The following is a 27,999-nucleotide window of genomic DNA, read 5'->3' on the forward strand; positions in this document are numbered from 1 at the left end:
AGTTTTAAATTAATATGAGTGTTCATTAGACCTAATTTAAATGTGGTCATATAGTGTCCTTGAAAGTCTTGAATGAAAGTGTTTGAAATAAAACATCAAGAACAAAGTGGTTCTTCTTATAAAGGTCAAAGTACAAAGATAAAGATTCCTGTTTATTTATTACATTGTAGAACATTTCAGAGCCCAACACATTTCTAGTTTTATGTACATTATTTTACTACAGTCGAAAATTACTCAAAGTAATGCTTCACTTTTGGTGTGTTTATGAAACATTTATGAATAAAAACTGGAGTAATATTTCAAAGCGATATTAAGCGATGTTAATCTAAGCGGTGTGTGTTTTATGTCCCTCAGGTTAACTTTGTTCTAAGCACAGGTCTGGTTTGCCTTTTTGTAGAGGCCTATCTGATAGGCAGAGATCAGGCGCTCTTGATGAAAACCTGGTCAGATAAGATGAACGTCCTCTACAGAAAAATGAAGGCCATTGGAGGGCGCTGCTCCGCATATTTCAAAGAACAGGCTGAGGAAGATTTAAGAAGGCAGATCCTGGAGGTGCAGAGAAACGGAAACCCACCAGAGGAACAAGCATCAGAAATCCTAAAAACATTAGAGCAAAATTACGACTGGCTGCGCTGGGCCGTCATGGTGCATCCTTCTGTGGGCGTTTGGACAGAAGTAGCATCAGAGGCCAAAGAAGCAGGTGAGGAGTTGAAACCAGAGACCTGCAAACAGGCTGAAAACTTCTTTTCTGTATGCTCAGAGGAGCTGCATTCCAATGTGGTGGCCTGCTACCGAGACACACCTTCCTCACTGGACAAAGCTCGCATTCACCAGCTGATCGTAGACCTGGAGTGGAAGATCCCGAACCCTCCTCCCGAGATCTATGCTGCTATTGAAGAAGACCCGAGTAAAGCTAGGCTTTATTTGGCCAGTCGCATGCTGAGGAAGCTGCAGGAGGGACTTGGTGCAGGTGTGGCCATCTTTGTGGTACCAGGTAAAATGGAGATGAGCTGTAATTTTCCTACCACATCGTACTACCTCTATGAGTACAGACATAGGTTAGCCACTGGGACTGTTTGTGTGTTTGGGTAGGATATTTCTGTCACATCATGCATTGTGAAATTCTTAAGGCTATTATATACTGTTATGGTATGTTCATTGTTGCTATCAAAATTGGTTGATGTGTTGTATTGCTATAAATAAATGAGCTATCCTACCTTATAGAATTTAAGATTGTAGTCCTCATCCTTTAACACACTGTATATGCAATAATACATAAATTGTTCAACCAATTAAAGTTAATTGTACAGCTCTATATGTGTGTCACTGATGATACTTGAGCTATGCTTCATTATAATAACAGAAGGTCTTTATCCTGTTGAGGTGATTCCAGGTCCCTCTTAATCTCAGGATAGTCCTGCAGTACACGATGAAAGCAGTCCACTGACAGGGAAAAGAGCTGACTGGTAGTCTGAGCTTGTACTGTAGCCAAACGCCTTTCTTTTGTTATGAGACACGACTCTGAAAAGGACGAAGAAATGCGTTTTAGGGAAACATCATCTGCAATGTGCAAATAGTTTAAAAAGATTCTGTCATTGTTTATTCACTCTCATGTTACTAAAAACCTGTATAGCATAGCAACATAAAAGAACATATTTCGAGAAATGTCTCAGTGTTTTTGTGTCTATACAATGGAAGTCAATGGGCTCCAATGTTGTTTGGTTACCAACATTCTTCAAAATATCTTAATTTGTTTTCCACAGAAGAAAGAAAGACAGTCATACAGGTTTGGAATGACATGAGGGTGAGAAAATGATGGAACATTTTTCATTTTGGGTGAACTATGCTTTTAAGTATTTGAATAAAAGCATTCAATACAAAATCCTGTAAACAGTACATAAGTTTAGATTTTTAGACAAACCTCCAAAATAGTCTCCATCACACAGTTCCCTCTCGAAAAACTCATTCTTCTCAAGGACCTGCCCATGTTCAATAAAGAACATGCGGTCACCGGGAGTATTCTTAAGGATGATGATCTCGCCCTCCTGATAGACCTCATACTGAAGCTCCATTAGAATGTTATTGATGAAGTTTATATCACGGTTTTGGAACATAGGAACTTTCCTCACATGGCTCAAGCATATGGTCATCAGTATTTCCTTCAAAATAAATAAACGAAACCAGTAAAATAGTCATTTAAAGGTCCAGTGTGAAATATTTTTGAGGATCTATTGACAGAAATGCAATATAGTATACATATCTATGTCTTCACATAAGGACCTTACATAATAAAATGTTTTACCTTAGAATGAGCTATTTCTATCTACATACACCGCGGGTCCCCTGGAATTCACCATGTTGTTTCTACAGTATCCCTAAACGGACAAACGGCTCGCATTTCGTAAATGTTCATCTTAACATCTTCATTTTGAGTCAGCCACCGTAGTGATTCTGAAGGGAGCAATTCGCAACCTCTCCGCTAGATGCTGCTAAATTTCATAAACTGGACCTTTAAGTAGTTGTAAAGATGCTGTTCTACACATAACATACGCAAAGATAAGCAGGTGTCAGATAGGAATTCTCATTCTAAAGAGCATTTCAGTTTTTATTATGCTGTGTCTATTAAGCAGTTATAGTTGTGAGCAGTACCTCTCTGAGAGATGAGGACACCCACTTCAGGACGTCTTTCTCATCGTACCATTTTCCTGCATAACGGGCCTGGAAGTAGTTGTTAATGCGCATACGCAGACCTTTGGGAAGTTTCATGAAAGTCATGTAATCTTCCAGATGATTCATCTGTGTAAAAAAAGCAAACACAGCTAAGAAAAAATGCATGTGCAAACTTTGTTTAAGTAGGGTTTATGTTTTTTCACCTTGTTTTTATAAGCCCTTGATGTTATGTCCACATCAGACATCAAAGCAGCAGTGTTGGCGACCATGACCGTATACATAAGGGCACCGGATACAATGCTTGTCATGACGATCCACAGCTCAACATCATCTAAAGTAAAGAAAAAAAGCTTTAAAAGATGCACTAATTGTAGAGTATGACGCTGTGAGGAAAATATACAGCTAAATCAGCTGATTAAAAGTATACTCCTTGCTTGTTGGTGTGTCAGAGGAACCATATGATATTGCAGTCATATGAGAGAGGGCTCGAAAGACTCCAAAAGAATACTTCTCCCCCACTGTATCATTCTAAAAATGACACAAAACAAAGCATGTGATATTGAGATATTTGTTGTATACATTACAAACACAAAACAGCTATAGAATTTAATCTCAAACTGTAAAAGCACATATACTGTACATCTAACATCGTATATGATTATGCGGATATCAGATGCACACCATTAGATTCTCTCTTCTAACCCAGCAGTCTGATGGAAACTCTTCAAGCATGGGTACGAAATACTGAATACAGCCATTCCAGTGGCACAGCAGGAAAATCATCATAAATAAAGACAAGATTCTCATGAATATCCTCACCACCTCCAGGTTAGCATTTGAAACCTATGAAGCAGAGATTCAGTATGAAAATCACAAGAATAATTGAAAGAAATAAAGACAGATACGATGACTTGCTCTGGTCTATTTTTAGCAAGTTGTTAGCCAACACATACACTACATACAAAAAGTATTATTAACAATGTCTTGTCATGTTATGTGAGTGTTCTATTATTCAATTTAATAATCATTCAAAATATGTGTTACCTACTCTTTCTACCTCATTGAAAAACCTAACAAGCCGGGACACACGCAACAGGCGAACGAGACTGAGGATTCTCACGAACATCAAGATGCGCATCATTTTGTTTGCTTTGGATGATGGAGAGTCACCATGGTACTGCAGGTCCTGCAATGACAAGTGCACAAGACAGATTTGTTTTCTCTTTGGAACGAGGTAGTTCAGTACAGCCGTTGTGTTGAACAACCCTCATTACCGCAATTAGTAGTATGTATCCAACTGGGAATGCTGCCACCATATCCGGTACGAACCAGCTCTTTAAATAATGTTGTCGAATGCTTTTCAAATCAAGAACGGCTCCCTGAGGAATACATAGAAAAACTCATTTGAATTAGAGACTGGTAAAGTTCTTAAAAAAAAATTTACATTAGAGAAATCTATCTAGTTTACTTAGTTGTTCAATTAAGGTGAGGTGTCTTGTGTCTAGGGCTTATCCTTACCTCGCTGTCCTCATCGATGATACCCATGCGAAAGTTAAGGCCTACGTCAATCAGAAACAGGGTGTCCGAGAAGACATTAAAGCCTTCCCATCCTACTCCACTGTTCCCATCTAGAAAGGCGATCTCCATTGGGATGCCAATTAGATTCAGAAATGTTATGGCCACCATACACATGATGTAGTAACTCCTGCAGAAATGAGGGCACGACTAGTCATAATCTTTGCATGACATTTCATAACTACTATTTACTTATATACTCTACTGTACTGTGAGTGTTTTAACGTGTACTAAATCACTATGTTTTACTATGCTATAACCTGCTGTACTTTAATGAGCTGCACAACTGTTTATACGGTAGCTACATTACTGTATTTTACTACACACACACATGCGCAAATGCACGCACGCACACACACACACACACACACACGCACACACGCACGCACGCACGCACACATATATACAATACTGTACTGTACTAAATCACACTACTATATGATACGCTGTGCTGTGCAGTAATGTACTGTACACATGCATATAACTAAATTACCGTACTGTACTAAATGAGCTGCAGTGATAGCTGCCCACTGCTCCGGGTGTGTTCACCACTTGCTGTGCGTGTGTTCACTACTCTCTGGATGGGTTAAAAGCAGAGGTCACATTTCGGGTATGGGTCACCATATCTGACTAATAGGTCACTTTCACTAAATCACACTATGCTATGCTATGCTATACTGTACTGCACTGTACTGTGCTTTACGGTTCTATAAATATGTGTTGGACCAAGCTACTGTGCTGTACTAAATCTTACTGTACTATACTATGCTATACTGGACTGTATTTGTACTGTGATGTACTGTATTGCCCTGTAAACATGTATATAACTACAATACTGTACTGTACTAAACCACACAATACTATATGCTACACTGTACGGTATACATGTCTATAATTACACTACTGTACTGTGCTAATTCCCACTATACTATGCTATGCTATTCTTTACTGTATTTTATTATACTGTAATGTACACATGTATAACCAAAACACTGTACTGTACTATACCAAATCACACTAGACTTTATGCTATACTGTACTGTACTGTACACATGTATATAACTACATTACTGTACTGCACTAAATCACACTATACTATGCTACGCTATACTGCATTGTACTGTACTGTGATTTACTGTACTATAAACGTATATTTAACAACATTACTGTGCTGTACTAAATCTCACTATGCTATGCTATGCTATACTGTACTGTACTGTACTGTACTGTACTGTACTGAACTGAATAGTATTGCACTGTAAACATGCATATAACCACAATGCTGTACTGTACTAAATCACACTTTACTATGTTGTACTGAATTGTAAACATTGATATAACCACAATACTGTACAGTACTAAAGCACACAATACTATATACTATGCTGTACTGTACTTCATTATACTGTACTGTACACACGTATAACCAAAACACTATACTGCACTAAATCGCACTATACTATGCTGTACAGTACACATATCTATAACCACATTACTGTACAGTGCTAAATCACACTATACTATGCTATACTCTGCTAATCACATGCATAGAACAGCAACACTGCACTGTACTAAATCACACTGTAATATATAATGGTATACTGTGCTGGACTTTCCTCAATCACAATACACAACTGTGCTGTATTAAATCTCACTATACTATACCGTGCTATACTGTACTGTACTGCACTGTGCTGTGCTTAACTGTATTGCACTGTAAACATGTATATAACCACAATACTGTACTGTACTAATCACACTATGATGTACTGTACTGTAAACATGCATATAACTACAATACTGTACAGTACTAAAGCACACAATACTATATACTATGCTGTACTATGTTATACTGTACTTTACACATGTACCAAAACACTGTACTGTACTAAATCACACTATACTATGCTGTACAGTACACATATCTATAACCACATCACTGCACAGTGATAAATCATACTGTACTATGCTATACTGTTCTAAACACATGTATAGAACGACAATACTGCACTGTCACGCTGTACTATATAATCCTATACCGTACTGTACTTTACTAAGTCACAACACACTATATGCTGTACTGTAATGTACTGCATGCTTGCATATAATTACTGTAATGTACTGTACTAAATCACACTAAACTATGGTATACTATACTGTATTTCACTGTACAAACGTATAAACCTACTGCACTGTAATGTATGTCACAACAACACTATACTGTTTAAAAACTCCAAGACAAGGTTAGGATACAGTACCTAAAAAGACTGAAGGGATGGATGACAAATATGCCCTCCTTTTTCTGTCGGATACACTCCTTCTCCACAGCCACCTCACTGCCGTAGATATAGAGTGAGCGCAGGTTCAATTGCGGCAACAGCAAGTTCCTCCAGCCGCTCCAGCCGAAGTGTCTGTGATTCTCAGGTGCGAGGCTCTCCATACCCAGGCCCTGACTAAGCACTGCAATCACCAAAGCGCCTTTAACATCTCTCACCGTGCTTCTCTGACAACTTTATTTCTGGACTTTCTTTTATGCTGACCATTTCATCCACTTTTCTTCTTGTCCTCGCTCCCTCGTCCCTTCTCTCCTTCTCTCTTATGCACACACATACATATTCTCAGAGTAATTTTCCATCACAGTTCTCTGGCACTGTTCAGAGCGGAGAAAGAGATTCTGTTCTTTCCTCTCTGTCAAACGAACTATTGTCTCATCAACTATTCAGGATCTTTGCCTCATGCTCACATCAGCCAGGCTCATCTGGACTGTGAGACAGTCCTTTGACTCGAGGAGGTTTTGAATATCACAACTATTGTCATCTGAACTAGACAGATGGTTCTGATAGCACCGGACCCGGGGCTGACAATGGGAGGTGATAGAATTACTTACACTCTTATTGTGTGATAGTGACCATGGATATGACAAAGAGATTCTTGTTAAAGAACACACAAGAATGTACAAGTAATTTTGAAATTACAGAGAAGCAAGAACACATTAGTATCTTTCTTCGGGTCTAATGTCAATTCAGAGGAATCACGAGTGTGAGTAAAACACCAGTTGTATTTCTCAGGTAAATCTAGAGAAACTAATTTGTGTTTCTCAAAAATAGTTTAACAGTTTAGCATACATACTGCATGATAAAGCTTTCTAGAACTTCAGCAAAGTAAACAATGTATTGTATTGCTTTTTTGCTGGCAGTCAATGTACATGAGTGTCACAATCAGGTGTTGAATTTCAAAGTGGCATTTCAGTAATGTAACAGGTAACTGATCTTAGATTCTCAGAAGGCAACAAATACCTAAACTATCATTCACTGTACACTACCTATCACATTGCATATGGTTATCAAGAGGGTCACCAGATTCACTGATAGAATATGTCTAGTTACTGCTTTTGTCAAAAATAATTTAAACATGTGTAGCACTGTATAGTTAAAAATGCAGTAATATAATATTTATGCATGCTTACGTCAATTATTTACATTAAGCATAACAGAACTGAGTTGGTTCAATTTGTCTGTGTTGACAGTGTTGCAGACTTCAGTGTGATATAGATCTGATTACCTTTGACCCAATGGCTAAAGCCAAATCACTGTCATGCTGTGACATTGCTTAAATAAATCATTTTTTAATTATAATGAAATTTTAATGAAATAATGAACTGTAGCCTATTAAACACAAAGTATTTATTCAAACAACAATCTAACTCTAAACAATCTAACAAACTAAAAAACAAGAAAATGATGTATTAATACATAACATAAATCACATAAATAAGTATTTATTAAGATTATGGCATATTACATATGTGGTAAAGCGTTTACATGTTCTATATAAAATATATACAGTATTCTTTAAAATAATTCATACAAGGAATCATAACCGTGAGTCTTAACACAGATAAACAGGAGAGTATTTTAGTCATGTTATCCACAGAAATGAATTTGTCCATGAATAAAAAAATCTAATCCAGAGGGAATAAAAGGCATATGTGAGCCTTCTGGGCCGGCCTACAAATTGACGTCATGACTAAACAGCGCTATTTTTGCTGGGCTTTAGTTTGCTGAACTCAGCAGAAAAAAACAGAGAAAGGGCACTATAATCATTTGGCACCACAACATTTTCTAGTATAGGTTTATAGAGCAAAGGGCTAAGAATAATTCAAAAATAAAGAAGAGAGAGGGAGAGAGAGAGAGAGAGAGAGAGAGAGAGAGAGAGAGAGAGAGAGAGAGAGAGAGTAACATATAGGTATTTTCTTAGTGACTGCTAGTTTACAACTGCTATTTAATTTAAAATATTATTTATTATTACACTACAACGCAATGAAGGCAAAGTCCAATTGCAGATTTAATATGTATATATATATATTAACTTTTAGGGTTCCTGAGACACGTATTTACAGTTTTTATTAAAACTAAAATAGTAACGAGACACCAACAAATTACAAATAAAAAACCTTTAACCGACCTTTATTTTGTACAGGGCTTTTATTCGAAGTCCTGCTTGATTTTTTTATGGGACTTTTTGTATCTAAATCGCTTCATATTTACCTTCAGTCCTAAATTGGGAGTGAATGTAAATTAGTTTAGATAATTAAAAATTACTAGTTTAAATTACTCAAACTTTGTGTTATGTTTTACGACCCGGAACTTCCTCCTTCGCAGGGTTATTTTTGGCAGCGGCAGCAGCAGGTTGTGTAAGGAAGGACATGTGAGTACGCAACATTCTGCATTATATAAAGTGAGTGAAGATTCGCTCTTAAAAATGTATTTTATATAAAGTTAATTCATAACAGATTATTGGGTGTTGTAACGTTATACTAGATGTACCAGTACAACGAGCCATAACAAACTCTATTTTAGCGTAACAACATTGACCTTAACTTATTTATGAAAGTGTTTTGGGCTAAATAAAAGTGATTAATGTTGGTATCGGGCCACTAAATGCTGTTTTATCAAACTGAACGTGACGTCAGTTAATCTCAAATAGATTTCTTGAAACATTTCAAGAGCAGTTAATAATTTAGCAGTTAATAATACAGGACATGATGTACCATGGTAATATGGTTGCTAGTTTTGACACCCTGTTAGTGGTTCTGGTGAATTATGGAAAGTTCAAGCTAATATATGACACATCACAACTATTCTTTTTTTAGAAAGCGCCTGCCAGTGAAAATGTCGAACCTTTCAGCAGCCAGTGTTGAGACTGCACCAGCAATAGAAGGGACAGAGAAGAAGAAGCCTTTAAAACCGTGCTGTGCTTGTCCTGAGACCAAGAAAACAAGAGATGCCTGGTGAGGATTTAACAATTGGTAACTTTTCTTGTGGGTATTACACTTATATGTATTAGTTAACATCACAATCTCTGTTGCAGCATAATTGAAAAAGGAGAAGAAAATTGTACAAGCCTCATCGAAGCTCACAAGGAATGCATGAGGGCGCTTGGTTTTAAGATATAACGCTATAATAATGTGATTGAGTGAATGGTAAGTTTATCTTTAGTGTCTAATAGGTCTTTTTAAAATGGCCAACACCTACACATTTTGATAGTGGCGTCTGTTATAAAAAAGAAAAACAATAAAATTTCTTCTCTATACCATTTAACATTTATTAGTCACTTCAAATATGCTTGGTAATCGTTTTTCTTTTTGCAGTTTGTGTCTGGCTGTGTGAGTTGGGACCTTGTGTGATCTTTATTTTTATTTATACTTTTACACTGTGTAAGGCACACGCAGTGCTGAAACTGCTGAAATACGTCTCAGAGGAAAATATGGTCTTACTTTAGTCTCTTTTTTTCCATATGTGATTGTTACATAACCTTAAGATGAATAAAGATCCTAGGCAAGATATATTAAGTTGTTGTCTACTTTTATACCTTCTATTTGAAAACAAATAGATTCTCAATAAAAAAGGCTGGCTTTGTTTTGTTTTTGTGTCACTCTGGCTTAACTGGTAGATCATGGCGCTTGCAGCGTCAAGGTCGTAGGGACGGACACACATACCTCTGAAATGTATACCTGTAGGTTGCTTGGAGTAATGACGTCTGCATAGTGCATGTTTTAGAGTAGAACATAAAATACCGGTTAAAATTTTCATTTACATTTACACATTTGGCAGATGCTTTTATCCGAAGCGACTTACATTTACATTTATGCATTTGGCAGACTTGCATTGCATTATCCTATACATTTGTTTCTAAGTATGTGCAATCCCTGGGATCGAATCCATGACCTTGGTATCGGTAGCGCCATGCTCTAACCACTGAGCTACAGGAAAGCCATATTCCACTTGTTAAATGATTAATGTTGCATTAAGTAGCATTTGTTTCTTTATAAACAAGCGTTTCCATGTAAACACATTCTTTTGTAAGGGTATAGTGTAATCCGTGTTTCACTTTCAGCGTTCTACTCTTATGGCTTTTGAATTCTCCACCAGCGTTTGGCTGGTGACAGCTGCACTTAACTATGCACGCAGGCCTAAAATAGAGCTGCTGCTCCCAGCACACTCCAATCTGAGATGTACCCCCAGAAGTGCTTTCATTCTCCATGTACACCTTGTGTGTGCTGAGCCAATGCAGCTTAACTTGTGCGTGTTCAGTTATTGATCTTATAGCCCATAACAGTTAGTCACTACAGGAATAACTTTCTTATCAAGCACGAAAAGTGGTGTGTTTATACAGGCATTTTAAAGCAGCTTTACATAAAGTATGTGTCTAAAACTATAAGGGTAAGCTAAATGCTAGTTCTAAATGATCTAATGATAATTATAACAGTCTTGCTTGATTTATATGCACATATGAAAAAGATAGAAGAGAGCGCCACTTATCTCTTCCTAACTGTCTCACACACACACAAACGCACACACACTTTCTGGCTCAATGCCTTGTATGGATGTGGTTTGAAGTGTAACCACCACTTCCCTATTTTGCTCATAACTGGGGGTGTGATTTCAGTTTTTTTACAACAGCGAGAAAGTGTATCCAGGAATGTGAGAACATTTTCATCAGTCTGAAGGAACCATGCCATGATTTTATTTAATTCCACATTTTCTAATAATAAAAACAATTTAAAATGAAGTAAAAATAATGTAATCATTATATAATGTACAGTCTGTCCTGCACTCCATTGTTAAGCAGCAGAATGGTGCGGCACATAACCAACAGTGTTGGGTAAGTTACTCTGAAAAAGTAATTAATTACTAGTTACTAATTACATATTCAATAGTGTAATTAGATTACTGTACAAATTACTCTCTCCAAAAAGTATTTAGTTACTTATTACTATTTACACAAAATTTACAGAATTACACAAAGTATTTAGTTTAATTACATCAGAAGTAACTGTAATTAAATTACCGAAAAAATAACAGTAATCCCTTACTTTACTTTTTCAAGGGAAAAGTAATTAAATTACAGTAACTATTTACTTAGTAACTAGTTACACCCAACACTGATAACCAACTAACAGTTGCAGAGCCAAGTTATGTGAAACTACAAACAGGAATGTTCAGGCGGGGGAGGTAAACAGTGTTACATGACCCCTCTGTCAGATTCTTGAAATATGCCCCCCATAGCCTAAGACCCACCTACTCTTACTTTAAAAGAGTCGGTATACCATTTATTTGGGGAAACTTGTAGGTGGTGATATCAGGCAGAGGTTTCATGGACACTGTACATAAGTGAAAGCTTCTTTTAGTGTCACTTGTTATCGTAATCACTCTACCTCGCCATCATTGTGTTATGTTAAGTAGTGGGTCTGCTCTCTGTCTGTCGCTCTTTCCTCCTTGGGTTTCAATTCCAAACATGGTTATCCTTCTCAGGGTCTGTCCCCTGCCTGTCCCGTTCCGTGTTTCCAGCAGTTTTCAGTCCAGTGTGGAAGAGGGAACAGAACAGAGGGAAATAAGACAGGGGCTGCTGATATAACAGGACAAGGTGTGAATTGAATGTCAAGGAATGGATTTATGAAACAGCCTTCATTCCAACTGTTTTTAAGCAAACAGTAAGACTTCTGCTGGCTGAGGGAGCACATTTTTTATATCTGCCATTGGTTTGTACCTTTCAACCCTACTTTTTAACTCTTTTTTTTACATGTTTTTAATTTAGTGTTTGGAGATAGCAAAGACAGAAACATGAATAGTGCCGACTCTTTATTGGACAATGTAATATACAATCACACACTCTGTGATGGATGGACAAACAACACTGAAGGTGCCATTTACCATCTGGGCAACACCATCCTTTTTCTGGGCTATATGGGCGGCAGCGGTGCGTATGGGGCTCTGTACATCTTCAGTTTCTTGATTCCTGCCTTCCTATGTCTGGCGATGTGGGGCTGGCTGACGGTGTGTGGTCTGGATGTTTTCATGTGGAACCTGCTGCTGATGCTGCAGTGTTTAGCCCAGGTGTGTCATCTGATTTTTCGGCTAATGCAGGACGGTTTGTCCAGCGAGGAGCTTTCTGCGCTGTACACGGCAGTCTTTCTGCCGCTGGATGTACCTGTGCAGGTGTTTAAAGAGATCGCCACAGCCAGTGAAAACAAAGTGCTCTCTCTAGAGGCCGAAGAAACATATGCTGTGGAGGGGAAGACGCCTATTGATCAGTTATCTTTCCTGCTTTCAGGCAGGTGAGTGTTATTCAGGTGTTGAGGCCCACCTTTGTTTCATTTAATAAACATACAGAGCTTTGAGTGGTTTCTTTAGCTGAAATATTGATCATCTTTACATAACTCTTAAATGAATAGTTTACATTCAAAATGAAAATTCTGTCATTATTTACAGTACCTGTACGATTTTCTTCTGCAGAACACAAAAGAAGATATTCTGAAAAATGTTGGTGACAGAAAACCGTTGGTCCCCATTGACTTTGGGTTTGTGTCCATAAAATAAAAGTCAAAGGGGACCAACGGTTTTTGGTTACCGACATTTTTCAAAATGTCTTCTTTTGTGTTTTGCAGAAGAAAGAAAATCACACGAGAAAATGACAACAGGGTGAGTAAATGATGACAGAATTTTCATTTTGAAAGTTAACTATTCCTTTAATATTAAGACATTATTCTTAACCTAACAGTGTAACTTGCATTTTGTTGTACTAAAATTGACATTAAAGGGATACTTTAACCAAAATTAAATATTCCGTCATAATTTACGCATTCATGTCCAAACCTGACCTGATCATGACCATAATTGTTCTTCAAAACACAAACAAAGCTATTTAAAAAATGTTGGTAACCAAACAAAATCGGCCCCCTTTGACTTTCATTTTCTGGATACAAAACCAACGAGAAATTTCTCTAAATATCTTCTTTTGTGTTTCAAAGAAGAAAGTCATACAGGTTTTGAACAACATGAGGGTGAATAATTGATGACAGGATTTTTATTTTCGGGTGAACTAAATGAATTGTTTTTTACAGGATTAGAGTGTCCTTAGAAGGCCAGTTTCTCCATTATATCTTCCCTCATCAGTTTCTTGACTCTCCAGAGTGGGAGTCTCTTAGACCAACAGAGGAGGGGAACTTCCAGGTAAGACAAATATTTTTGTAATTAATGGTCCCTTTAAAATAACTTTTTTTATTAACCAATGTGATGTTTACACAGTTGTGAAATTTTGCATGCCCTTGAACTCCGCTTCTGACCCTTGACCTCCTCTGACCTCAGGTGACACTAACCGCAGAGACGGACTGCCAATACATCTCTTGGCGACGACGTCGGCTTTACCTTCTGCTGTCCAAGGATCGTTACATTGCCCGACTTTTCTCTGTGATGCTTGGAAGTGACATTGCTGACAAACTCTACTCCCTCAATGACAAACTGTTTGCCAAGAGCGGCGTACGCCTCGATATTCGTCTGCCCAGTCTCTACCACGTTCTTGCCCCCTCCCCACCGGGCAGTGAACGCGGCAGCGCAAGCTCACCTCCCAGGGGAAGCCAAGGAGACTCTACAGTTGTGAATGTTGATCCAGCACCTTCCAACCAAGCCTCAGATGGAAGAACATCTAAGCGGGAGCAGGGAAAGGCCCCTGCGTCCAAACTTCCACACCAGCTCACAGACACAGAAATGCCCTCCGGTGAGGACTCAACCAGCTTGATTCTGGAGGACTTTGCCGATATGACAGGCTCTTTAATGGACTATGGGAGTGAGAGGGAATATTTGAAGTAAAGATTGGGGTGTTGAAGCTAACACAGGGCCACTTCTTAAGTCACATGTAAGTACGCAAATAAAGAATGAGGGGTGGGAGGGGCTGGTTTGAGGCGGAGCCTGTTATGCATGAAGAGGCACAAATGCACCAATAGACATTGGACTGCACAAATACTAATGAACAATGTGCATGCCATATTGTTTCTGGGTTTGTTTTTGAGGCGGAGGGCTGGTTTGAGGCGGAGCCTGTTATGCATGAAGAGGCACAAATGCACCAATAGACATTGGACTGCACAAATACTAATGAACAATGTGCATGCCATATTGTTTCTGGGTTTGTTTTTGAGGCGGAGCCTGTTATGCATGAAGAGGCACAAATGCACCAATAGACATTGGACTGCACAAATACCAATGAACAATGTGCATGCCATATTGTTTCTGGGTTTGTTTTGACCTGGATATTATTTAAAGTGACAGTTCACCCAAAAATAAACATTCTGTAATTATTTACTCACCCTTAAGTTGTTTGAAATATGTATAAATTTCGTTGTTCTGATGAATAAAGAGAAAGATATCTGGAAGAATGCTTGTAACCAAACAATTCCTGGCCACCATTGACTACCATAGTAGGAAACTTACAATGTTAATTAAAAGTTCCTGAGAACTGTTTTATTTCCTACATTCTTCAAAATATCTTCGTTTGTGTTCAACAGAACAAAGGCATTTATGAAAAAATGTTCCTACTATGGTAGTCAATGGTGGCCAAGAACCTATTCTTCCAAATATCTTTCTTGGTGTTAATCAGAACAAAGAAATTTATTCAGATTTGGAACAACTTGAGGGTGAATAAATGAAGACAGAATTTTCATTTTTGGGTCAACTGTCCCTTTAAAGCATTATTGGCTTAATCCAATGAATGCAGGGAACGAATAGTGAATATATTGAAATAGAAAAAAATGGTATAGAACAATTTGAGAGTACAGAACTGAACATTCTTTACAGGGATGTTTATTTGTGCATGTTATGTTGCTTAGCTTGACTGTCTCCTTAGTTTGCTAAATATATCTGACAAGAAGTCCTTATGGGGATATCCTCAAACATAAAAATTAGGGATGCACCGATAGCATTTTTTAAAGACAGAGTGCAAGTACCGATATTTTTTTTCTGGTACTCACAGATACCGATGCCTGTACCGATGCCTGCACCTGTTCACAACACAGTGAGACTAATAAAAATAGAATAACATCATAATTACAAACAACTCCACCTTAAATACATTATGAAATAATAAATAATTTTATGTGCTTGTCACAAACTTTCAAAGCAAATTTCACAACAAATTTCTGTCAGTTCTGTCACATGAGGTATCGGTGCCTTTTTACGAGTACGAGTACATGAGCTTAGTATCAGTATCGGTGCATCCCTAATAAAATTATTAATAATAAAGACATTAACAAAGAATTTGGTTTATAAAAATGCACAAATAGGGTTAGTCTTTCATAATCATAATTAGTTTGATAAAAACAACATCCTTGTTTAGTGTTTTTAAAGACTTTCTTGTTTAAGAGATACGTTTTATTTAGCCCATAGCAGTGGAGTTATATTAAGTGTTTGTCATAGGTTATTTCTGATAGATCTTTCCAAGTTTATAAGAGCAGGGTGATATTATTTTACTACATTACTTGTGTCAGTGGCTTGGTAAAATACTAAGGGCTTGGAACATGGAACCTGCCAGCTGTTTATCCAGCAATCCTCCATCTCTAAATACTTGGCTTCACCGGCTGAGGACAGATTGCATTTCACAGGGGGTTGGATAGAGGGGCAGCTGTGAGAGGAGGACTGGTGATATGACCTTCACTCACGTATGAAAAATATGGATCATGTCCAGAAATACAACCTCAAGTATAGAAAAGAATACAAAAACTACAGTAAATAAAAAGTCCAAATATGTTCATGACTGTACACATATTTAACTATTTCATCCTGGAATGTTTTACAGTGTTTTGTTTAAATAAGTATTCATAATGTCTATATTTTTCCATAAATCTAACAGAGAATGATACTCCTGGAGGTTTTCCGTTCCGAGTCCAAAGAAGATGTGCTCCACTGGCCCCTACTGACACCCCTAAACTGTAGGAAAGGTTTCAGCGATGTATCATGGGCAGTAGCGAAATCTGGAATCTCATCCCCATCAAAGCTTTACTTTCTCTGCCGTTACCAACTACAATAATGCACAGTGAAGGATTCCTCTATACTGTATGTACTTTTAAGGACAGTTACAGGACAAAACAATGTTCACAAACCTTCATCAAACCTCTCAAAACAGATTTACCAGACAAACATGATTCCACAATGTTGTGATTTCAGCATGAGTGTTTTATGTATTTGTGTAGGCATGTGTATATTATAGTTTAATCTGTTTGGAACACTTAAAACAATGACTTTATAAGGCACGAAGGAGGATTTCGCTTGTGTACAACACACAAAGGCCCGGTTTCACAGACAGGGCTTAGCTGAAGCCAGGACTAACCCTTAGTTAAATTGGTATATTTAGTTGCTTTTGTAAAAATGTCTTAGTAAAAAAAACGTTACTGGTGTGCCTCTCGAGACAAAAAAATGGCACTGACATATTTTAAGATAATTTAGGGCAAGTTATTTCAGTTAAGACAGCTCAAACATTCATTTTAGTCTTGGACTAGCCTTAAGCTTTGTCTGTGAAAACGGGCAAAACAAAGTTTAAATAGAAGTTTAGCAGGTCCATTGATAGATAAGTAATTAGTTTTATACAAAATGGTCAATATAATACAAACAATAATATAATGTTATAATATAATGAGTAACGCTACAGCATCATGCACTGATAACTGAAAATATGGGACTGTATACTGATCATATTATGATGATTATGTATTTTCATGGGGCCAACTGTTTATCAAGCTTGATAAAGTGACTCTAAAGCTGCCTTTCTTAGCATTGTTTCTCATTGTCAGTAAGAAACAGATTCAGGTTTTTAAAATAATTTATACGGTACAGTTCAGAAAATCTCATGAGAATGCAGAAATGTTACTCGAAAACCTTTAATTATGAGAATGTAACACAGTATATTAGAGAACATATATTATTTTCTAAATGACCAGCTGTCATTAAGAACCCTATTTCTGTAATTCATTGCTGCCTATCGAATCTAAAAGTACGCAATGGAAATATATGCATTAAATTTCTCTCTGCTGAAATTCTACTCTTACACTTACTGGAACTGTGCACAACAGAAGAAAATGAAATTTTATTTTACATACTGTAAAGGCTAAACTGTGCCACTTCATGAAAACACAAATAAATCTTCAACAGAGTTTAACTACCTCAGTTCTCTTGTATCTTTTTGTGTCATTGAGTGTGTTGGTTTTTAGTGAATGTGGTTCAGTCTCACAAATCTTTAGAAGTTGGTTATTGCATCAGGTCTCCTAAGCAGGTATTTGATTTAACAAACTTGAACAAAATCATGTGCCCACAAAACTCCTCTTCTGATGTTAATGTTTTTCACACACAATGGATCTATGCCTCTGCACAAGAAACATAAAACGGTAGTAAACAAATGATACACAACCTCCACATCAGTGTGTAATAAATCTTCAAGAAGGTTAAAGGAAATTTTACAGATGTTAACTCTATTTTTACCTGGTCTGAGGAATTTCAGAGATGCATATATATTCAAAGTGAATTTCGCCTTGTCTGTAGAATCGTCCTCCGATGTTTTTTAGCTGCACTGAGTCAATTTTGCACAACTGCTCTGGGTGTGCAGTGACCTTTTTAAATTGTGTTTCATCTGTATTTCTGTAATATACAAATATGCCCAACTGTTAATGATTTCTTTAATGAAAATGTGAACACAACCATATTCCCAGTTAACCAATAACCATACACATTTTTTTGTAATTTAAAACTTATTTTAATATCTTTAAAATATATCTTTAATATCTAGAAAATATTACAATACGCACAGTTTGAGTTTTATCTCTGTCTCAGGGAGTCCTGTGGAGACCAGGGTGAGCTGAACTTCACCAGTCTTATCTAATGGAGAAACCTTCAACTCCACAAGGATGTGATGTGCTGGGGAACAGTGAAGGTCAGGAGTAACGTCAGAAATGACTTGGCTGTATTTCTGATGTCACTTCATTTCTTAACATGAACACTTCATTTGCTGTTGCATAACACTGTATTGTTATCAAAATACTTGCATACTAGGTTTCTGTGGGAGTTTTTATTGAACAATGTGCATATTCAAACGATTTTCAATTAATTTGTATGTGATATGTGTATGGTGATACACACCACAATATGGAGCGGCAGCAGAGGTCAGAAGATAGACTTTCTCTTGATTTGGTAGGGGAGACGCTGTTATCCCACTGTTCTTTAATAAGCCTGAAACACACGTGCACACTCCCCGATTTGTGACGTACATTATGTGGGACAATATTAGCCTATCATTTCTTACATAATCAGCTTCAAGTGATATTTTTTCAACAGCTCATTAACACAAAGAAAAATTCAAGACTGGTTAAACATCAAAATGGCCAAGAACGTCATGGTCAAATATATCCAAGATTAGATTAGTGTGTAAAATATGTGGTGAGCACGCAAATCCTGCACGACTGTATGTTATACACGACTCTCACACGACCGTATGTTATACACGCTCCGCCCATATTCGCAGCTGCATCTGACAAATATTTGCATGCTTAAAGTCCAAGGTGACCGCGGCGTAAGTGTTAAAAGCAATAACAGTCATTTGACTACAACTTTTACCTAAAGTTCTAAGAACTCTGAAAAAATATTTTCACTAGACGGTTTCATTGGACGCACGCGCCAAGTCCGAAGTTAACTTCCAGTCTGTGTTTGGTTATAATCCACAGTCTATGGTTATATAATATGACTATTAATGTAATTTATATTAATATTATTCTTTATTACATATTAACTGTATTCAATTAAATTAAAACTACTCAACAGTTATCGATTGAGGTCTACTGGAAGTTAAGTTGGGCCACATAATGTTTTTTGTGTTGTTGCTGCTAAAAGCATCTATATGTATTCATATGTATGAATTAAGCATTGTGTTTACTGTTAACTTATGATTACCTATTTGTGGGCATGTGCCATTGAAGTGACCATCACAGCTGATGCACTTTCCTGCCAGGAATTCTTCATAACTGGAGCAGGGGAAGCCAACGAGTGGACAGGAGCCATTCAGTGAACTCATGTAGACGTGCAGCGCCCTCATGTGGTCGCATATGACATAACCATACACTGGAAAGTAGATGAAAACTGACAACACAGGCAGATTCTCAGGTAGCATAAAGCTTGACCAATGTGAATTGCACACCGTGAGTGCACTTTTCAAAGTTTATTTTTGGAAAGCTGAATTGTTTTATTAGTGTTTGTTATGTTACCCACTTACTCGAAGCAAATCTTGAACGTGCACACCCTGCTTGGTCCATGCCACCATTTAAGAAGAAGTCCACATGCCCGACAGGAATGGATATACCAAAGTCTAGTAAACAGTTATTTATAAAGTTTTGTTATGACAATGAAAATAAAAGCAGTGACATACTTATAAGAACTAATTTGGTTTAAGCATCAAGATGGCCAGTGTCAAGAAATGTAGTCCATTAGCACTATACTGTACATGTGATAATATTAAACTGTTTATCTAAATAAATCAGAACACCTGCTTATGCTCTCTATTTTATCTTACAGTCAGAGTCTGTGTGGATGGCCTCAACAAACAAAGCATCGGATGAATCCAGACGGTCATACGGATCAGCGCTCTTGAACATTGGGCCCGCTGGGTCCAGACCTGGAGACAAGGAACCAAAAGATTCAGATATATAATCTGTAAACTATACATTTTTATCAGACCAAAATTTGTCTCAATTTAACAGGATTAAGCAAATTTATGATTGTGTGTAAACAAAATTTTCATTTAAACAGAAGTGTATCCTGATTTGTCAAAAATGTCTTGTTTTCAAAGCTGTGTGTGACTGAACAATTCGTCATTGTTTATTTGGAGTGCTCTCTCTCAGTCTCTGCTTTTTTCTGAAAGCCTCATTTAGTATGTTTTAGTGTTGCTCTTTGTTTCACTCACAAGTCTAACATCTCTTCTACTCTCATCTGGCCAAAATTAACTTTGGGGCTTTTTCAAGACTGATGGCATGTTTATTATCTTTTTATATTTATATATCATTAATATATTATTTTAATATTATTATTTCCAATACGTTTCAGAATTATTTTCATATATTACCTGTGATTCGACCCAGCTTGCCTTCAAACAGGGTCCCCACAAATCCAGACACATGTGCTCCTAGACTCACACCAATGAAATGAAAAGACTCCAGCGTGCTTCCATACTTCTGAAATAGACACACAAAAACATATCTTTAAATGCTAAAATATATGTACTTCATACTGTGTTTTCAAATTCCATGTGTATTGATCATTGAGTAAACAAGTTATGTGAGTCTAGTATTTTTAAACTCACATATGGACAGATTTTATGGTAGTGCAGTTTACGATTTATTTAACAGGAGAATTCTTTTGATCTTATGCATCTCATGAAACTTAACCATGGTTTTAGTACATTATTTGTAGTAAAACTATAGTACCCACAAATTGACTACTGTCTACCTAAAGGAACCTTATTTAACCATTTGTAGTAAAACTATAGAAATACCAAAAAACACTAAGAATATTGGATTATTGTCAACCCGGCGTTGGGTCAAAAAGGGACAAACCCAACAGTTGGGTTATAAATTTCAACCCGAAATGCTGGTTTCTTTTAACACATTGTTGGGAAAAATCTAAACATTTTCTGGGTTACTTTAAAGGAGCAATGTGGAAATTTTAACGGCATCTAGCGGTGAGGTTGCGAATTGCAACCAATGGCTCACTCCACCCCTCCCTTTTGAAGCACTACTGTGGCTGACACAGGACAAAAGTTGTCATCACGTTTTCGCTTCTTGCCGAAAGAGATAACATATTTACGAAACGCGATCTGTAGAGCAGTTTGTTTTGTTTAGGGATACTGTAGAAACAACATGGTGAATTCCATGCAAGGGGACCCACGGTGTAGATAGAAATAGCTCATTCTAAGGTAAGAAAAACATAAGGCTTCATTATGTAAGGTCTTTATACACCTCTGAAGACATAATTATGTATATTATTTTGCATTTATGTCAGTAGATCCTCCTAAATATTACACGTAGCCAGGGCTTAATTTGTGCCGGAACAAGCTGGATCCGGCACCTCCGAAATCCGATCAGGCACCTCATTTAGCAGATCCCTCTCCTCAAGTGCTAATGGAAAACGTTCGTGCTGACCTGTTGCATGCATTTATTTAATTAAAATCCACGTATAATAATTATAATGGTAATACCTATTTTATTTTGATAATGAACAGGCTGTCAAGATGCTGGAAAATTGTGTGTGCGCGTAAAGCCGCAGGTATAGTCCGTCTGTCCACGTTCCCGCGGCGTCCGCATGACGGAATTTTCATCATCAGAAGGGTCCGCACACTCGAGGAAGACCGATATAAAAGCAACATGCGGAAGCCGAGGAGCCAAAACACTACAACAAAGATTTTGAGTACATGGAGAACGAATTCGACGACCATGTGAGGAGATTCTAAAATATCTGCATTTATATAATTCAATCTTAAAGGGATGCTGCAACGGTGTGTCATGCATTCTGACTTCTTTACAATGTTAAACGTGCTGTCTTCTCATGCTTATCATGGTCAACTTATCAAAAAATGAGTTGGGCGTATTCGTAGTATTTCTGTGCTCGAAACACTCCCCCAGCGACAGGTTTCTGAAAGTTTTTTTCGAACATATATAACCGTTTCATAACAATTTTTCTTAGTCCCTTATTGGACAATTCTTCCAGAAAAGCATGCGGCAGCAAGGAGAGCAGGAGAAGAAGCATGCGCAGACGTCACTTTCACTTGTGTGCAGGAGAGAGAGCATATGTTCGCGAAATTCAGGTGTTTGTTTGTTCACTGTATTTGGGTGATGAATGTTATATAAATGGTGGATATAACGCTGGATTTGGAGATCGTTTGAAACTGATATATGGAGCCGTCCCAGCGCTAAAAGATGCCGGACATCAACCGCATGCGGTGAGTGAAACTGATGTCTGTGTTTTGTTGGCAATGGGTGCGCACGTGCTTTAGTTCAGCCCTGTACGCCCCGTATGCTTTCGGAAAAAATCGTACAGCTTTATCTATCTTTTATAAATGTGATCTAACTAAATACTCTTCTAAGATACGACGTATGCGATACTACTCTATAGGTACTCAAGATTCATATGAGATTAGCAGAAACCGCGTGTGTTAGGGCCGCTTTAAGAGAGTATAAAGATGTGCATGGCTAATTGTTATCTCTGTCGTCTGCAATGGTGGAGCCACACTTCTTCTATCATTAATTTGCAGTGGGCCTTTTAATAACACAGCTCAGTTCTGCCCTCTGACGGTCTGGTGGAGTATACATACTCATTTGTTTGTGCGCGAGACGGACACGGACGTGGAAAGTCAAGTATACCCGCGCCTTTAGGCGCCGACGCAATCGCTTGAGCTGTTGTAACGGCAGAAACAACTTAAAAAACTCTGTGATGATTATCAGATAACAGATATGACTATGAGTACGTCATTAGATACTGCAAAGTTAGCTACTTCAAGTCGTGTACACTTGCACTAAAAGTGCTTTTGCAAAATAAAGAAAACTTACAGGATGCGCCCTGTCATCTCCTTTCCTTTAACTTATTACAAACTAAACAAAACTCAGCAGCATATTGTTAACCGTTTTTCCCTTTCGTTTTGTTAATCTGTTAATTTTCAAATATTCTGCGTATATTTATTCGTGTTTTGCATTATATATTGAAGGGAACTTGTCGTGATGGGCACTTCAGAGAGATATTTGTGTTGTTGGACAAATGCTGCGAAGAGACGCAGTAGAACTGATGAAATACGGTCAATGGATGATTAAAGCATAATATACCTAACGTTATATATGGCAGCCTCCACCTGCACCCGCAGGTGTAATTTAAATTTAACGTTAAACTTCTGAATTCTACACAAATGTTGAGGGCGGTGTCCTCAACATCATGATTATGACAATAAACTGTTTCCATCACCTTAACGCGCATTTGAAGGCATGCAAACTCAAGATAAAATCCCGTAAAATTTCTTTGATAATTCTGAGATTATTTTAGCATGTCTGTTTCCATTTTCAAAACATCTAAATAGTTAGATAGAAAACCCCACAGAGATTGCACATTCCGTTACTTCTCCTGCCGGATCTGCCACGCCCCCTTATTCCGGCACCTCGGAATTTACAAATTAAGCACTGCACGTAGCACCATTAAAAACCATTGTTTATTTTCATAAAGGAACTGTCCGGGGTTCTAAAGTATTATAGCAGTTTGGATATAATAAAAGAAATCAGATTCTTACTGTAAGTTGATTAATAAGAACTGATATCTGCACTGCCACCTCCTTGTAGTTCTCTACCACCAGGTTATAAGCGAATGATGCTCTGTAGACCCAGTCCACCACCAGAACGTTCACATCCTCCTCCTGCAGCAGCGCCTGGGCTACACCACTTACCCAAGAGGGCTTACTGCCCAGGGCCCTGAAAGAGGCGACTAGTAAATTAAAACTGTGTAAAAGTGAATAAATCATTTCTTTCCTCAAACAAAATGAGGATATGACAAAACACTTTACCTGTATCCATGAACGATGACTTTAGTGGGGAGTGATGAGTTGAAGTATGCGGTATGTTTCTGTGTATGATTGAGGCAGTCCTGTGAGAAGAGACTGGCACAGTTTGCATTCTGTCGTGTAAGCAGAAGGTATTGAACCATGAGCTTGGTGCCTTGACTGTATTCCAGCCAAGTGGTGCTGTTGAAGTCGGCACACTTGTTGCGAGATGTTTCTTCACCCTCTGTAATATTATAAGATGTGTGGGAGTTCATGGGTATGCCTGTAAGTAGTAGAGCAATATTATTATAATCTTGTTTTACTAAACTTAATATATTAAATAATAACACAAGGGTTTGTAACTTTATTAAAACATGTTTCAGCATACTGTGTATGATGTCTGCTGTATTTTAAAGAGACAATTCACTTGATTATTGAAGGTTAAATAGTTTGTATACTTCACATATTTTTCTATAAATATTAGGAATTAACAACCCTGTATTAGACAATCAATCTCCTATTTTATTCTGTCCTCTTACATATAAACATTTCACATCTAAATATATTTTTTTATACAACCAGCACAATTGTAGCAATTACATATTCTTTTGGATCTACAATATGTGTAATATTGAAGAGACATGTACTTACCTACAGCAAAGGTGACACACATTGACGAATAAGCAAAAATCTTTATCCATTGCAAAGTCATTTCTTCCTCGGTTATATTTGAAAAGCACTCAATCAGAGGAGAAAACAGTATTTGCTGGTTAGGTGTTCCTGTGTCCTATTTCTTGTTCTCGTTTAGCTTCAGCAGTGGTCATAAGAAGCCTGAAATGCATTTAATAGTCAGTCCCAACCTGTTACACAATGCCTGCTTCTGAGAAAATTGTTACAATATCCGATTAAGTGAGATGTCAAGCTTTTCCTTCCACTCCTGGTGTGCTGTTATAACTCATGTCAGCATACTGTAGATGTTAATTCCAAGCACCCATCTGGTCATGCAGAGGTAAATAACAACTGTTGCTAGTGGAGACTCTAAGCCTTGCTTGTCCCCCTAATCCCCCACCCCCGGCATGCAGCTGGCTGTAAACCTATGACCTCACAGAGATGAAAGGTTTGATTGTTTGTCTAGAGGCTGGACTCTGGCCTTTAGCACATTGTAGACCCGATTTTAAATCCAATGTAGGAGCAGAAAGTAAAATTAACATAATAATTTAGTCCCCTGCGACAGACCTTATCATGACATGGTCAGTGGCATAGCAAGTCAGGTCCAAAACTTTTACCTTGCCCCCTCCGTCTGTTCGCAACAGCGTCGCGCATTACTGGACATAGGTTGTTTACTCAGGTTTGTTATTGAAATGTTGATGCGCGACAATCGTGATTCATGCTCAGCCTCAGATAGTAACGGCAGACCCCAAGAGAACGCAAACTCGACCCCAAAGCGCCAGAAAGTGGGCAAAAGCGACGCAGCCAGTGTTTTGCACGTGGTTTTCACGCGACGTGTGGACGTTTCTTTGATCAAACATTAAACATTTACCTTTTACTTCGCACTGGCTCTTTCACTCTTTCAACCTCAGATTCAGTCAAATCCGGCCTTCTTTCATATGATTTAGTGATGGAACGAGAACTATGGAGTTTAAATAGACCCAAAACTCGCGCGCAAACGCGCATAATGATAACCACGTGCGGAAAGCTGCTAAGCGAGGGCGCATTTAAACTCCGCGAGCGAGCAGAACAGTATCCGCAAGCGGAAAAGAATCCTCGCGCGGGCGCATTTCTGCTCCGCGAGCAAAAACTCAGTCCGCGAGCAGAGGCTTTGACGAGCGCTCGCGCGATTCTCTCTATGCTCTCGCAACTGCTCAACACTTGCTCGGTCGTTGAGTTGACTTCTGAGACTTATTGTAATTTAAATAATTTATTTGTTTTGCTTTATTTGTTTTGAAAATATTTAAATGGGCTATGCCAGTAAACAGATATTAGATAACTCAAATTTAATGACTACAGGAGACATTTAATTATATTATTATAGTATGTTTTAAATAGGTCATACATGACATGTAAGTTTAACTGCTATATTATATAGCATAATTTTTGTTGACAGATGTAAGAAATCAAAATGTCACTTGTTAAAATACTAACACATAGCTAAGGCAAGGTAATACACTAATCATTCGGTAGTAATTATGTTTTTTAAACGCTCAACAAAACAAATTCATAAGGTGACACAATTAGAGGCCTTTAGAATGTTTTATTCATTTAGTCTGCCTCTTGCAAACAACAATTTCATTATGTATTTACACACCTACATAAAACAGGTTAAAGAAAAGCAGAAGAGAGACTTCTTAAACTATAAACAAACATTTAAAGATAGAAACAATACATAAAATGCCACCACGATTATAATCTATAAATTAGAAATATGAACTGGAAGCATAACACTTTATTATATATCTCCTCAAAACTCACTAGGCATCTTGTTGTCCTGATATCATTGTAATTATAAATTATAGACTGCTGTCTTGACGGCCTCTAAACCACGTAAAGTTGCATGTGAATATGGCTAACGTTATCTATCCTTCTTTACTCGACGTTGGCTTGTTGTTACGGCGTGATAGAGCCTGGAAGCGTGTCCTAACTTTTAAGTGCGTGAAAGTTGGCAACCCTGCTAATATACTAACAAAATAAGAAAGTAATTTAAGTACAAACACTAAAACAATACTATACAGAAAACCGCAAGAGATTGCTCTCTAATCCGCTGCACTGTCTTCAGTTTCGACTTCCTGGTCAGGGAGCTGTCAATCCAAATCTCACTAACCAATGAGAGTAAAGTGGCCATAAATCCCGCCCACACGTGAGATTTGTGCCAGAAAGGCGAACGAAAAATTGAGAAGCGTAAACGAAAACTCGGAAAGCGCAAATGAAAAATCTAGCAGCGAATTCAAAACTATTATTTGCAAAAACGAAACTTAGAAAATTGTTAAGAAATCATGTCACATTCTTGCAACTGAGTTTATTGTTTTCATTATCAAAGTGTTTTTTTTCTTTCTCATTGTATATTTTTGTTCGTTTTTTAAAAGTTTGCGTTCATTCTTATTGGCACAAAAGGAATCCCATACTTCCCTCTGTTCGCAACAGCGTGCGCATTACTGGACATAGGTTTTTACTCAGGTTTGTTATTGAAATGTTGAGCGCGACAATCGTGATTCATGCTCAGCCTCAGATAGTAAGGCAGACCCCAAGAGACAGAAACTCGACCCCAAAGCGCCAGAAAGGGGAAAAGCGACGCAGCCAGTGTTTTGCACGTGGTTTTCACGCGACGTGTGACGTTTCTTTGATAAAACATTAAACATTTACCTTTACTTCGCACTGGCTCTTTCACTCTTTCAACCTCAGATTCAGTCAAATCCGGCCTTCTTTCATATGATTTAGTGATGGAACGAGAAACTATGGAGTTTAAATGGACCCAAAATCTCGCAAACGCGCATAATGATAACCACGGCGGAAAGCTGCTGCGAGGGCCATTTAAACTCCGCGAGGAGCAGAACAGTATCCGCAAGCGGAAAAGAATCCTCGCGCGGCGCATTTCTGCTCCGGAGCAAAAACTCAGTCCCGAGCAGAGGCTTTGAGAGCCGCGCGCGATTCTCTCTATGCTCTCGCACTGCTCAACACTTGCTCGCTCGTTGAGTTGACTTCTGAGACTTTGGGGCGGGACAATGGCAGACTTCTCCGATCCTTTGATTGGTCACTTTTAACATGCACTCACCTACAGTCTCCGACATGTATCTTACCCGTTGTACAGACGTCTTAATTTGGCATAACACAATACTTTTTTCCGTTTTTAAACTTGGGTTACAGTGTTATGTATGCCTTGGC

General features: G+C 37.9%; 4 protein-coding genes across 7 annotated transcripts; 2 read left to right on the forward strand and 2 right to left on the reverse strand.

Moving 5' to 3' along the window:
- Positions 1 to 1,347: 1,347 nt before the first annotated feature.
- Positions 1,348 to 6,987, reverse strand: hcn5 (hyperpolarization activated cyclic nucleotide-gated potassium channel 5). Its single transcript, XM_057336054.1, has 10 exons — positions 6,504 to 6,987; positions 4,189 to 4,375; positions 3,945 to 4,049; positions 3,719 to 3,856; positions 3,352 to 3,513; positions 3,105 to 3,198; positions 2,874 to 3,001; positions 2,650 to 2,796; positions 1,922 to 2,159; positions 1,348 to 1,521 (listed from the first exon to the last, which is right to left on the reverse strand). The coding sequence occupies exons 1-10, from the start codon at positions 6,683 to 6,685 to the stop codon at positions 1,352 to 1,354; spliced, it is 1,551 nt and encodes a 516-aa protein (XP_057192037.1). The 5' UTR covers positions 6,686 to 6,987; the 3' UTR covers positions 1,348 to 1,351.
- A 1,897-nt stretch (positions 6,988 to 8,884) lies between these two features.
- On the forward strand, positions 8,885 to 10,090 carry LOC130555876 (cytochrome c oxidase copper chaperone). Of its 2 annotated transcripts, none has more exons than XM_057336410.1 (4): positions 8,885 to 8,982; positions 9,398 to 9,535; positions 9,616 to 9,727; positions 9,896 to 10,090. In XM_057336410.1, exons 2-3 carry the CDS (start codon positions 9,417 to 9,419, stop codon positions 9,698 to 9,700), a joined length of 204 nt encoding a protein of 67 aa, XP_057192393.1. In that variant the 5' UTR covers positions 8,885 to 8,982; positions 9,398 to 9,416; the 3' UTR covers positions 9,701 to 9,727; positions 9,896 to 10,090. The 2 variants fall into 2 exon arrangements, with proteins under 2 accessions (XP_057192393.1, XP_057192395.1); XM_057336412.1 differs by having other exon boundaries at positions 8,888 to 8,952.
- A 129-nt stretch (positions 10,091 to 10,219) lies between these two features.
- On the forward strand, positions 10,220 to 16,538 carry popdc2 (popeye domain containing 2). 2 transcript variants are annotated; one of them, XM_057336409.1, is made up of 5 exons: positions 10,220 to 12,171; positions 12,343 to 12,862; positions 13,649 to 13,757; positions 13,893 to 14,439; positions 16,426 to 16,538. In XM_057336409.1, the coding sequence occupies exons 2-4, from the start codon at positions 12,369 to 12,371 to the stop codon at positions 14,391 to 14,393; spliced, it is 1,104 nt and encodes a 367-aa protein (XP_057192392.1). In that variant the 5' UTR covers positions 10,220 to 12,171; positions 12,343 to 12,368; the 3' UTR covers positions 14,394 to 14,439; positions 16,426 to 16,538. The 2 variants fall into 2 exon arrangements, with proteins under 2 accessions (XP_057192392.1, XP_057192391.1); XM_057336408.1 differs by having other exon boundaries at positions 10,220 to 11,409; positions 12,060 to 12,862.
- Positions 16,539 to 16,571: 33 nt separating this feature from the next.
- On the reverse strand, positions 16,572 to 25,165 carry pla1a (phospholipase A1 member A). Of its 2 annotated transcripts, none has more exons than XM_057336406.1 (11): positions 24,775 to 25,165; positions 24,148 to 24,406; positions 23,878 to 24,055; positions 20,674 to 20,782; positions 20,125 to 20,226; positions 19,828 to 19,920; positions 19,509 to 19,694; positions 18,702 to 18,791; positions 18,371 to 18,479; positions 18,048 to 18,203; positions 16,572 to 17,932 (listed from the first exon to the last, which is right to left on the reverse strand). In XM_057336406.1, exons 1-11 carry the CDS (start codon positions 24,833 to 24,835, stop codon positions 17,851 to 17,853), a joined length of 1,425 nt encoding a protein of 474 aa, XP_057192389.1. In that variant the 5' UTR covers positions 24,836 to 25,165; the 3' UTR covers positions 16,572 to 17,850. The 2 variants fall into 2 exon arrangements, with proteins under 2 accessions (XP_057192389.1, XP_057192390.1); XM_057336407.1 differs by having other exon boundaries at positions 16,576 to 17,932; positions 19,509 to 19,676.
- Between the last annotated feature and the right edge of the window lie 2,834 nt (positions 25,166 to 27,999).

This window comes from Triplophysa rosa, linkage group LG6 (genome assembly GCF_024868665.1).
Source record: "Triplophysa rosa linkage group LG6, Trosa_1v2, whole genome shotgun sequence".
In the NCBI taxonomy this organism is placed as follows: domain Eukaryota; kingdom Metazoa; phylum Chordata; class Actinopteri; order Cypriniformes; family Nemacheilidae; genus Triplophysa; species Triplophysa rosa.